Source organism: Pseudophryne corroboree, chromosome 1 (genome assembly GCF_028390025.1).
Source record: "Pseudophryne corroboree isolate aPseCor3 chromosome 1, aPseCor3.hap2, whole genome shotgun sequence".
NCBI classification, from domain to species: domain Eukaryota; kingdom Metazoa; phylum Chordata; class Amphibia; order Anura; family Myobatrachidae; genus Pseudophryne; species Pseudophryne corroboree.
Window position 1 is genome coordinate 906653112 of NC_086444.1, and position 12859 is coordinate 906665970.

Consider the following 12859-nt stretch of genomic DNA (forward strand, 5'->3'; position numbering starts at 1 on the left):
TCCCATTGTCCATTACAATATTAAACCCATTCACAGGGCTTTTCTTTCTGCCTCCTCTTAAGGGGTGATTTTACTATAGGAGTCAAATATTTATTTTAGTTTGATCTACTAAAACAGTGATGGGGAACCTTTGGCACTCCAGCTGTTGTTCAACTACACAGCCCAGCATGCCCTGCTACAGTTTTGGTATTTGGCCACGCAAAAACTGTAGCAGGGCATGCTGGGATGTGTAGTTCAACAACAGCTGGAGTGCCAAATGTTCCCCATCACTGTACTAAAATGATGGTCAGACTTATACCTTTTGTAAATCCTCCCCTGAGTTTTCTAAAGAAGTAGGATGTCCCTGCTTTCTTTGCAGCTCTCCACAATCTGTATATCTTATTATTTAGAGTTTTACTCTTTCTTAAAAATAATAATAATAATAATCTGCGGAACGCAGATGTTAATAAGATAATCTGTTGTTCAGTTAAGGCAAATGTGCCTAGAAGAAAAGAATGGGACTCCAGATCTGTGGTGATAGAGATTGAAAGAAAAGCACAGCACCTGAGTCTCCAGGTTCCACTACGTTCTCACAGCTCCTCTTCCTCTGAGGAGAACAGCAGTTGCAGTGCTGCACTCCCCCTACTGGCAGGTGAGAAAGACAGTCCAACTTCTGTCGCCGAGGACGGCCTAATACAAGTCGATTATCCACCGAGGGCAAAGTCTCAGGAATCCCATGGAAGGTAACTCCTGCTTTTTATTTTTTCTCATGTAAAGGATTATAGTACACGTGCAGATTATTTTCATTATTTCACTTTATTTTATTGTCAAATAAGAATGCAAACCACTAACCCAAGGCAGTGAATAAAATGAGACACCAGTCCACAGAGATCCACCTAGAGGTCTATGCCACCTGTCTAGGTACACTGAATGTGAAAAAGTAGTAAAGATAATATAACGTAGTATTAGGGAAAGGCCTTAAACTGTACATAGTAGTGTTAATTCACATAAATACTCTGTGTACTGCTAGATACTGTATTTGCTTCATTCAACATTGGGCTATAAGAAAGATGCTGTAGAAATTCCTTCTCCATGTTCTCTATATTTCTCCAACCGCACAGTTAAATGTATTGACCATCATTCACACAGCTCAAACCGTAGCCTATAAAGTTCTGTGAATTTACAGATACTGTGCAAGTTGGCCATAGTACAGAATTGCAACATAAAAATGGAACTGAAAGATGACATTCGACTTTTAAGGTTGTACAATTCCTAAATCCTTAGGAAATCTCATGTCCTTTGTTTCTGCAGAAATACTGTACATAAACTTTAAAAAAAAATCTAGAGCACTAGTGCAGGGACACTTCTTGCACTTATTGAAACCACAATGTGAATGATTGAGAGAATTACATAAATGCACACTCAGCCAGTCAGAGCTGCTTGCCTCGTAAAAAACACTTTGATTGATTTTGTCAATTTAGATCACTCATTTTTGGCGTGGCTAACATAAAAGCAAGTTACTTTCTCTAACGTCCTAGTGGATGCTGGGGACTCCGAAAGGACCATGGGGAATAGCGGCTCCGCAGGAGACTGGGCACAAAAGTAAAAAGCTTTAGGACTACCTGGTGTGCACTGGCTCCTCCCCCTATGACCCTCCTCCAAGCCTCAGTTAGATTTTTGTGCCCGAACGAGACGGGTGCAGGCTAAGGGGCTCTCCTGAGCTGCTTAGTGTAAAAGTTTAAAGTAGGTTTTTTATTTTCAGTGAGACCTGCTGGCAACAGGCTCACTGCACCGAGGGACTAAGGGGAGAAGAAGCGAACTCACCTGCGTGCAGAGTGGTTTGGGCTTCTTAGGCTACTGGACATTAGCTCCAGAGGGACGATCACAGGCCCAGCCATGGATGGGTCCCGGAGCCGCGCCGCCAGCCCCCTTTACAGAGCCAGAAGAGTGAAGAGGTCCGGAAAATCGGCGGCAGAAGACGTCCTGTCTTCAATAAGGTAGCGCACAGCACCGCAGCTGTGCGCCATTGCTCTCAGCACACTTCACACTTCGGTCACTGAGGGTGCAGGGCGCTGGGGGGGGCGCCCTGAGACGCAATAAAAAACCTTTTTTTTGGCAAAAAATACATCACATATAGCTCCTGGGCTATATGGATGCATTTAACCCCTGCCAATTTTTCCATTAAAAAGCGGGAGAAAGGCCGCCGTGAAGGGGGCGGAGCCTATCTCCTCAGCACACTGGCGCCATTTTTTCCTCACAGCTCCGTTGGAGGAAGGCTCCCTGACTCTCCCCTGCAGTCCTGCACTACAGAAACAGGGTAAAACAAGAGAGGGGGGGGCACTAAATTGGCATATTAATATATACAGCAGCTATATTAGGGAAAAACACTTATATAAGGTTATCCCTGTATATATATATATATAGCGCTCTGGTGTGTGCTGGCAAACTCTCCCTCTGTCTCCCCAAAGGGCTAGTGGGGTCCTGTCCTCTATCAGAGCATTCCCTGTGTGTGTGCTGTGTGTCGGTACGCTGTGTCGACATGTATGAGGAGGAAAATGGTGTGGAGGCGGAGCAATTGCCTGTGTTAGTGATGTCACCCCCTAGGGAGTCGACACCTGACTGGATGGTCTTATGGAAAGAATTACGTGATAGTGTCGGCACTTTACAAAAGACTGTTGACGACATGAGACAGCCGGCAAATCAGTTAATACCTGTACAGGCGTCTCAAACACCGTCAGGGGCTATAAAACGCCCGTTACCTCAGGTCGATACTGACACGGACACTGACTCCAGTGTCGACGGTGAGGAAACAAACGTATTTTCCAGTAAGGCCACACGTTACATGATCACGGCAATGAAGGAGGTTTTGAACATTTCTGATACTACAAGTACCACAAAAAAGGGTATTATGTGGGGTGTGAAAAAACTACCGTAGTTTTTCCTGAATCAGATTAATTAAATGAGGTGTGTGATGAAGCGTGGGTTTCCCCCGATAAAAAACTGCTAATTTCTAAAAAATTATTGGCATTATACCCTTTCCCGCCAGAGGTTAGGACACGTTGGGAAACACCCCCTAGAGTGGATAAGGCGCTCACGCTTATCAAAACAAGTGGCGTTACCGTCTCCTGATACGGCCGCCCTCAAGGAACCAGCTGATAGGAAGCTGGAAAATATCCTAAAAAGTATATACACACATACTGGTATTATACTGCGACCAGCAATCGCCTCAGCCTGGATGTGCAGTGCTGGGGTGGCTTGGTCGGATTCCCTGACTGAAAATATTGATACCCTGGACAGGGACAATATATTATTGACTATAGAGCATTTAAAGGATGCATTTCTATATATGCGTGATGCACAGAGGGATATTTGCACTCTGGCATCAAGAGTAAGTGCGATGTCCATTTCTGCCAGAAGAGGGTTATGGACGCGACAGTGGTCAGGTGATGCGGATTCCAAACGGCATATGGAAGTATTGCCGTATAAAGGGGAGGAGTTATTTGGGGTCGGTCTATCGGACCTGGTGGCCACGGCAACGGCTGGGAAATCCACCTTTTTACCCCAAGTCACCTCACAGCAGAAAAAGATACCGTCTTTTCAGGCTCAGTCCTTTCGTCCCCATAAGGGCAAGCGGGCAAAAGGCCACTCATATCTGCCCCGGGGCAGAGGAAGGGGAAAAAGACTGCAGCAGATAGCCTCTTCCCACGAACAGAAGTCCTCCCCCGCTTCTGCCAAGTCCTCAGCATGACGCTGGGGCCTTACAAGCGGACTCAGGCACGGTGGGGGCCCGTCTCAAGAATTTCAGCGCGCAGTGGGCTCACTCGCAAGTGGACCCCTGGATCCTGCAGGTAGTATCTCAGGGGTACAAATTGGAATTCGAGACGTCTCCCCCTCGCCGGTTCCTGAAGTCTGCTTTACCAACGTCTTCCCCCGACAGGGAGGCGGTATTGGAAGCCATTCACAAGCTGTATTCCCAGCAGGTGATAATCAAGGTACCCCTCCTACAACAGGGAAAGGGGTATTATTCCACGCTGTTTGTGGTACCGAAGCCGGACGGCTCGGTGAGACCCATTTTAAATCGGAAATCCTTGAACACTTACATAAAAAGGTTCAAGTTCAAGATGGAGTCACTCAGAGCAGTGATAGCGAACCTGGAAGAAGGGGACTATATGGTGTCTCTGGACATCAAGGATGCTTACCTCCATGTCCCAATTTGCCCTTCTCACCAAGGGTACCTCAGGTTTGTGGTACAGAACTGTCACTATCAGTTTCAGACGCTGCCGTTTGGATTGTCCACGGCACCCCGGGTCTTTACCAAGGTAATGGCCGAAATGATGATTCTTCTTCGAAGAAAAGGCGTCTTAATTATCCCTTACTTGGACGATGATCTGATAAGGGCAAGGTCCAGAGAACAGTTAGAGGTCGGAGTAGCACTATCTCAAGTAGTACTACGACAGCACGGATGGATTCTAAATATTCCAAAATCGCAGCTGATTCCGACGACACGTCTGCTGTTCCTAGGAATGATTCTGGACACAGTACAGAAAAAGGTGTTTCTCCCGGAAGAGAAAGCCAGGGAGTTATCCGACCTAGTCAGGAACCTCCTAAGACCAGGCCAAGTGTCAGTACATCAATGCACAAGGGTCCTGGGAAAGAGGGTGGCTTCTTACGAAGCGATTCCATTCGGCAGATTCCACGCAAGAACTTTTCAGTGGGACCTGCTGGACAAATGGTCCGGATCGCATCTTCAAATGCATAACCCTGTCTCCAAGGACAAGGGTGTCTCTCCTGTGGTGGTTACAGAGTGCTCATCTCCTAGAGGGCCGCAGATTCGGCATTCAGGATTGGGTCCTGGTGACCACGGATGCCAGCCTGAGGGGCTGGGGAGCAGTCACACAGGGAAGAAATTTCCAGGGCTTGTGGTCAAGCATGGAAACGTCACTTCACATAAATATCCTGGAACTCAGGGCCATTTACAATGCCCTAAGTCAGGCAAGACCTCTGCTTCAGGGTCAGCCGGTGTTGATCCAGTCGGACAACATCACGGCAGTCGCCCACGTAAACAGACAGGGCGGCACAAGAAGCAGGAGGGCAATGACGGAAGTGGCAAGGATTCTTCGCTGGGCGGAAAATCATGTGATAACACTGTCAGCAGTGTTCATTCCGGGAGTGGACAACTGGGAAGCAGACTTCCTCAGCAGACACGATCTTCACCCGGGGGAGTGGGGACTTCACCCAGAAGTCTTCCACATGATTGTGAACCGTTGGGAAAAACCAAAGGTGGACATGATGGCGTTCCGCCTCAACAAAAAACTGGACAGATATTGCGCCAGGTCAAGGGACCCTCAGGCAATAGCTGTGGACGCTCTGGTAACACCGTGGGTGTACCAGTCAGTGTATGTGTTCCCTCCTCTTCCTCTCATACCAAAAGTACTGAGAATCATAAGAAGGAGAGGAGTAAAGACTATACTCGTGGCTCCGGATTGGCCAAGAAGGACTTGGTACCCGGAAATTCAAGAGATGCTCACGGAAGACCCGTGGCCTCTACCTCTAAGAAAGGACCTGCTCCAGCAGGGACCATGTCTGTTCCAAGACTTACCGCGGCTGCGTTTGACGGCATGGCGGTTGAACGCCGGATCCTGAAGGAAAAAGGCATTCCGGATGAAGTCATCCCTACCCTGATCAAAGCCAGGAAGGATGTGACCGTACAACATTATCACCGTATTTGGCGAAAATATGTTGCGTGGTGCGAGGCCAGGAAGGCCCCTACAGAGGAATTTCAACTGGGTCGATTCCTGCATTTCCTGCAAACAGGACTGTCTATGGGCCTAAAATTAGGGTCCATTAAGGTTCAAATTTCGGCCCTGTCAATATTCTTCCAAAAAGAACTAGCTTCTGTTCCTGAAGTTCAGACGTTTGTCAAGGGAGTACTGCATATACAGCCTCCTTTTGTGCCTCCAGTGGCACCTTGGGATCTCAGTGTAGTTTTGGGGTTCCTAAAATCACATTGGTTTGAACCACTCACCACTGTGGACTTAAAATATCTCACATGAAAAGTGGTAATGCTGTTAGCCCTGGCTTCAGCCAGGCGTGTTTCAGAATTGGCGGCTTTATCCTATAAAAGCCCTTACCTAATTTTTCATACGGACAGGGCAGAATTGAGGACTCGTCCTCAATTTCTCCCTAAGGTGGTTTCAGCATTTCACTTAAACCAGCCTATTGTGGTGCCTGCGGCTACTAGGGACTTGGAGGATTCCAAGTTACTGGACGTAGTCAGGGCCCTGAAAATATATGTTTCCAGGACGGCTGGAGTCAGAAAATCTGCCTCGCTGTTTATCCTGTATGCACCCAACAAGCTGGGTGCTCCTGCTTCTAAGCAGACTATTGCTCGTTGGATTTGTAGTACAATTCAGCTTGCACATTCTGTGGCAGGCCTGCCACAGCCAAAATCTGTAAAAGCCCATTCCACAAGGAAAGTGGGCTCATCTTGGGCGGCTGCCCGAGGGGTCTCGGCTTTACAACTTTGCCGAGCAGCTACTTGGTCAGGGGCAAACACGTTTGCTAAATTCTACAAATTTGATACCCTGGCTGAGGAGGACCTGGAGTTCTCTCATTCGGTGCTGCAGAGTCATCCGCACTCTCCCGCCCGTTTGGGAGCTTTGGTATAATCCCCATGGTCCTTTCGGAGTCCCCAGCATCCACTAGGACGTTAGAGAAAATAAGAATTTACTTACCGATAATTCTATTTCTCATAGTCCGTAGTGGATGCTGGGCGCCCATCCCAAGTGCGGATTGTCTGCATTACTTGTACATAGTTATTGTTACAAAAATCGGGTTATTGTTGTTGTGAGCCATCTTTTCAGAGGCTCCTTCTGTTATCATGCTGTTAACTGGGTTCAGATCACAAGTTGTACGGTGTGATTGGTGTGGCTGGTAAGAGTCTTACCCGGGATTCAAAATCCTTCCTTATTGTGTACGCTCGTCCGGGCACAGTATCCTAACTGAGGCTTGGAGGAGGGTCATAGGGGGAGGAGCCAGTGCACACCAGGTAGTCCTAAAACTTTTTACTTTTGTGCCCAGTCTCCTGCGGAGCCGCTATTCCCCATGGTCCTTTCGGAGTCCCCAGCATCCACTACGGACTATGAGAAATAGAATTATCGGTAAGTAAATTCTTATTTTACTGTTTGAAAGGTTTTTTTTTTGCTATTAATCCATGTGAACTGTTTCAGAAACGAGAAACACAGATTGCTACCAGAGCATGCTGATACTCATAGTTCATCACACTCTTTGGCAGCCAAGGGCATGCTGGCACTTGTAGTTACTATGCCCAAGGTTTCAATGACTAACTGACTTTTGGGGGAATTCAGTTACCTACGATAAAGCGCCAAGTCAATGCATGTTAAGTTAATGCCCCTATTGTCCATTAATTCCACTTATCACCTGTATGCGCGCTCCCGATTATCATACATTCAATTAGAAAATCATGAAATCTGCATTCTCACTATAAATCTTGCTGGTGTTACAGGCATTAAGTATAGGTCAAAATGGGGAAATCTGCCTGTACCCCCCAAAAATGTAAACTAATATAGAATAACAGTACAGAAGTCTATTATTGGCAATAAAAAAGAAAGTATTTGGGGGATCTTAAATTGTGTCAAATGGCTGCTATATGCATTTTTCTAAAATACTGAAAAAATGATGGAAAGCTATTTTTTATGCAAAATAAATGCTCTACTTTAATTAGAGGTACGTAAAAATGGGTGATAGTGTATGTTTGGGTATTTTTCTCTGACGTCCTAAGTGGATGCTGGGACTCCGTAAGGACCATGGGGAATAGCGGCTCCGCAGGAGACTGGGCACAACTAAAGAAAGCTTTAGGACTACCTGGTGTGCACTGGCTCCTCCCACTATGACCCTCCTCCAGACCTCAGTTAGAATCTTGTGCCCGGCTGAGCTGGATGCACACTAGGGGCTCTCCAGAGCTCCTAGAAAGAAAGTATATTTAGGTTTTTTATTTTACAGTGAGATCTGCTGGCAACAGACTCACTGCAGCGAGGGACTAAGGGGAGAAGAAGCGAACCTACCTAACAGGTGGTAGTTTGGGCTTCTTAGGCTACTGGACACCATTAGCTCTAGAGGGATCGACCGCAGGACCCGACCTTGGTGTTCGTTCCCGGAGCCGCGCCGCCGGCCCCCTTACAGAGCCAGAAGCAAGAAGTGTTCCGGAAAATCGGCGGCAGAAGACTTCTGTCTTCAACAATGTAGCGCACAGCACTGCAGCTGTGCGCCATTGCTCCTCATGCACACCTCACACTCCGGTCACTGATGGGTGCAGGGTGCTGGGGGGGGGGGCGCCCTGAGGGCAATATAAGACACCTTGGCTGGCAAATCATCACAATATATAGTCCCAGGGCTATATATGTGATAAATTACCCCTGCCAGAATCCATAACAAAGCGGGAGAAAAGTCAGCCGAAAAAGGGGCGGGGCTATCTCCCTCAGCACACTGGCGCCATTTTTTCTTCACAGTGCAGCTGGAAGACAGCTCCCCAGGCTCTCCCCTGTAGTTTTCAGGCTCAAAGGGTTAAAAAGAGAGGGGGGGGCCACTAAATTTAGGCGCAATATATGTATACAAGCAGCTATTGGGGGAAAAATCACTCAGTTATAGTGTTAATCCCTGGATTATATAGCGCTCTGGTGTGTGCTGGCATACTCTCTCTCTGTCTCCCCAAAGGACTTTGTGGGGTCCTGTCCTCAGTCAGAGCATTCCCTGTGTGTGTGCGGTGTGTCGGTACGGCTGTGTCGACATGTTGGATGAGGAAGGTTACGTGGAGGCGGAGCAGAGGCTGATAAATGGGATGTCGCCCCCTGTGGGGCCGACACCAGAGTGGATGGATAGGTGGAAGGTATTAACCGACAATGTCAACTCCTTACATAAAAGGCTGGATGACGTAACAGCTGTGGGACAACCGGCTTCTCAGCCCGCGCCTGCCCAGGCGTCTCAAAGGCCATCAGGGGCTCAAAAAACGCATGCATTTGCCTCAGCATAAATAGTGCTGCTGCAGCGTGGTCTGATACCCTGTCAGATAATAATACCCTAGACAGGGATAATATTTTGCTAACATAGAGCATTTTAAAGACATCGTCTTATATATGAAGGATGCACAGAGGTATATTTGCCGGCTGGCATCCAGAATTAATGCAATGTCCATTCTGCCAGGAGGGTATTAGAAACCCGGCAGTGGACAGGTGATGCTGCCTTTAAAAGGCACATGGAGATTCTGCCTTATAAGGGTGAGGAATTGTTTGGGGATGGTCTCTGGGACCTCGTATCCACAGCAACAGCTGGGAAGAAAATTTTTTACCTCATGTTTCCTCACAAAAGCCTAAGAAAGCACCGTATTTTCAGGTACAGTCCTTTCGGCTTCAGAAAAGCAAGCGGGTCAAAGGCGCTTCCTTTCTGCACAGAGACAAGGGAAGAAGGAAAAAGCTGCACCAGACAGCCAGTTCCCAGGATCAAAAATCTTCCCCCGCTTCCTCTGAGTCCACCGCATGACGCTGGGGCTCCACAGGTGGAGACAGGTGCGGTGGAGGCTGTCACGAACCTGTCTCTTACCTCTGCGGGTTCTGGGGTTCATCCGTTGCCAGTGAGGTTGCTCGCGGTGCTGTGCGCCCGTGTGGGGACACGGCGTGATCAATGGCACAGGTAATGCAGAGTCTGGGAACTGTGAGTGCGGGGACCAAATGGCCTAAGGCACTGCGGTGTGTCTGCTGTATAGGAGGTGGCCATGTTGGAGACCAAATAGCTAATACAGAGCACTTGTGAAAACACCTGTGGGCAGGTGTAAGCCAATCCCGTGCTTGTGCTGCCTTTAAGTAGGCTGGGATTATGTTACTCTGGGCCAGTGCTTTGTTGTATCAAAGCTGTGCTCTAGCTCTGAGCTCTCTCCGTGCATTCCTGTGTGATTCCCGTGGTCCAGATATCGCCTCCGTTCCCAGAGGTCCGTCTGCAGCCTTCACTGCTGAAAGATCCACCGGCTCTCCGCTGTGCTGTCAGTTAATTGCACTCCTATTGGAAATAGTTGGATTCCCAGTGTCCTGCATGAGGTTACCTTGTCAGTCTGCCTATCATTCAAAGTCTGGAGGATTCTGTTTCTCTCAGCTGTTCGTTTGTTCAACTCTGCATTTAACCCATTCATCACCTTGTCTTCTACTACAGTTTCACAGTGATCTCCGGAACCCGCAAGTAACCCAATTCAGTACTTTTATTTGCTATGTTGTCATTACAAGGATAATTCATCACAGTCTCTCAGTTAACTCTCAAAGCTCCATTGCCAATTCTTACAGTTAATTCTCCATGTCTGCATTAACCAGTTAAACACAATCTGCAGTTCAGCATCAAAGCTTGTTTATATTTGCTATGTTGTCATAACAAGGATAATTCTTCAGTCTCTCAGTTAACTCTCAAAACTCCATTGCAAATCATTACAGTTATCTCTTCATGTCTGCATTATCCAGTTAATAACATTCTGCAGTTCAGCATCAAAGCTTGTTTATATTTGCTATGTTGTCATAACAAGGATAATTCTTCACAGTCTCTCAGTTAACTCTCAAAACTCCATTGCAAATCCTTACAGTTATCTCTTCATGTCTGCATTATCCAGTTAATCATATTCTGCAGTTCAGCATCAAAGCTCGTTTATATTTGGACAATCCAACATTTATTCATCAGCTTGTTTTGCATATGTTTCCATGAACATTTCTTTTATGTATTTTTGAGTTTTCTCTTGCATATTATTCCTGCAATACTTCAGTATAATATGATGATTAACAACTTGTCAGTTAACTCTTTACTGAATTGTTATTTTGAATAAATATATGAATCGGAACTTTCTTCGTCCTCCCTGCTTTCTTCATAGCCCAGCACCTACACCTGTGGTTGGTCCCGGGTTAACGGATTCACAAAAACACCCGGACCTGACAGAGGCGCGTCTCGGGAACTTCAGGGACCAGTGGGCTTGCCCACAGGTGGATCCCTAGGTTCTGCAAGTACTATCACAGGGATACAGGCTGGAGTTCGAGGCGACTCCCCCTCGCCGTTACATCACATCAGCCTTGCCTGCTGCCCTCGGAGAAAGGTAGTACTGGCGGCAATTCACAAGCTGTACTCCCAGCAGGTGAAATCAAGGTACCCCTCCTTCAACAAGGCCGGGGTTACTATTCCAAAATGTTGTGGTACCGAAACCAGACGGTTCGGTGAGACCCATTCTAAAATTGAAATCCTTGAACACTTATATACGAAGGTTCAAGTTCAAAATGGAATCGCTCAGGGCGATTATTGCAAGCCTGGAGAATTTCATGGTATCACTGGACATCAAGGATGCTTACCTGCACGTCCCTATTTACCCTCTTCACCAGGAGTACCTCAAAATTGGGGTACAGGATTGTCATTACCAATTCCAGACGTTGCCGTTGGTCTGTCCCCGGCACCGAGGTATTTACCAAGGTAATGGCCGAAATAATTATCCCGTACTTGGACGATCTCCTTATAAAGGCGAGGTCCAGGGAGCAGTTGTTGGTCGGAGTAGCACTATCTCGGTAAGTGCTACAACAGCACGGCTGGATTCTGAATATTCCAAAGTCGCAGCTGGTTCCTACGACGCGTCTACTGTTCCTGGGTATGGTTCTAGACACAGAACAGGATAAAAAGGGTTTCTCCCGGAGGAGAAGTCCAAGGAGTGGTCGTCACTAGACAGAGACCTCCTAATACAAATACAGGTGTCGGTGCATCAATGCACGCGAGCCCTGGGAAAGATGGTAGCTTCTTACGAAGAAATTCCATTCGCTAGGTCCCATGCAAGGATCTTCCAGTGGGATCTGTTGCACAAGTGGTCCGGGTCGCATCTTCAGATGCATCGGCGGATAACCCTGTCTCCAGGGGCCAGGGTGTCGCTGTTGTGGTGGCAGTAGAGTGCTCATCTTCTAGGGGGCCGCAGATTCGGCATACAGGACTGGGTCCTGGTGACCACGGATGCCAGCCTTCGAGGCTGGGGGGCAGTCACACAGGGAAGAAACTTCCGAGGCTATGGAAAAGTCAGGAGACTTCCCTACACATAAATATTATGGGACTAAGGGCCATTCACAATGCCCTAAGTCAGGCTAGACCCCTGCTTTAACACCGGCCGGTGCTGATCCAGTCAGACAACATCACGACGGTCGCTCATGTAAACCGACAGGGCGGCACAAGAAGCAGGATGGCGATGGCAGAAGCCACAAGGATTCTCCGATGGGCGGAAAATCATGTGTTAGCACTGTCAGCAGTGTTCATTCCCGGAGTGGACAACTGAGAAGCAGACTTTCTCAGAAGACACGACTTCCACCCGGGAGAGTGGGGACTTCATCCAGAAGTCTTCCAACTGATTGTACACCGTTGGGAAAGGCCACAGGTGGACATGATGGCGTCCCGCCTCAACAAAAAGCTACAAAGATATTGCGCCAGGTCAAGGGACCCTCAGGCGATAGCTGTGGACGTGGGTGTACCAGTCGGTGTATGTGTTCCCTTCTCTGCCTCTCATACCCAGGGTAATGAGAATAATAAGAAGGAGAGGAGTAAGAACTATACTCATTGTTCCGGGTTGGCCAAGAAGAGCTTGGTACCCAGAACTCCAAGAAATGATCTCAGAGGACCCATGGCCTCTGCCGCTCAGACAGGACCTGCTGCAGCAGGGGGCCTGTCTGTTCCAAGACGTACCGCGGCTGCGTTTGACGGCATGGCGGTTGAACGCCGGATCCTGAAGGAAAAGGGCATTCCGGAGGAAGTTATCCCTACGCTATTTAAAGCTAGGAAAGAAGTGAACGCAAACCATTATCACCGCATATGG

The 12859-nt window shown here is 47.8% G+C and overlaps 1 protein-coding gene across 12 annotated transcripts in view; it reads left to right on the forward strand.

Moving 5' to 3' along the window:
• The window catches only part of BLTP1 (bridge-like lipid transfer protein family member 1), a 705550-nt gene that overhangs the window by 288090 nt on the left and 404601 nt on the right, over positions 1-12859 (forward strand). For all 12 annotated transcript variants that reach the window (XM_063920260.1, XM_063920265.1, XM_063920266.1 and 9 more), the window contains exon 27: positions 467-722. In XM_063920260.1, coding sequence (XP_063776330.1) covers positions 467-722 — 256 coding nt within the window. The remainder of the gene's footprint in view (positions 1-466; positions 723-12859) is intronic.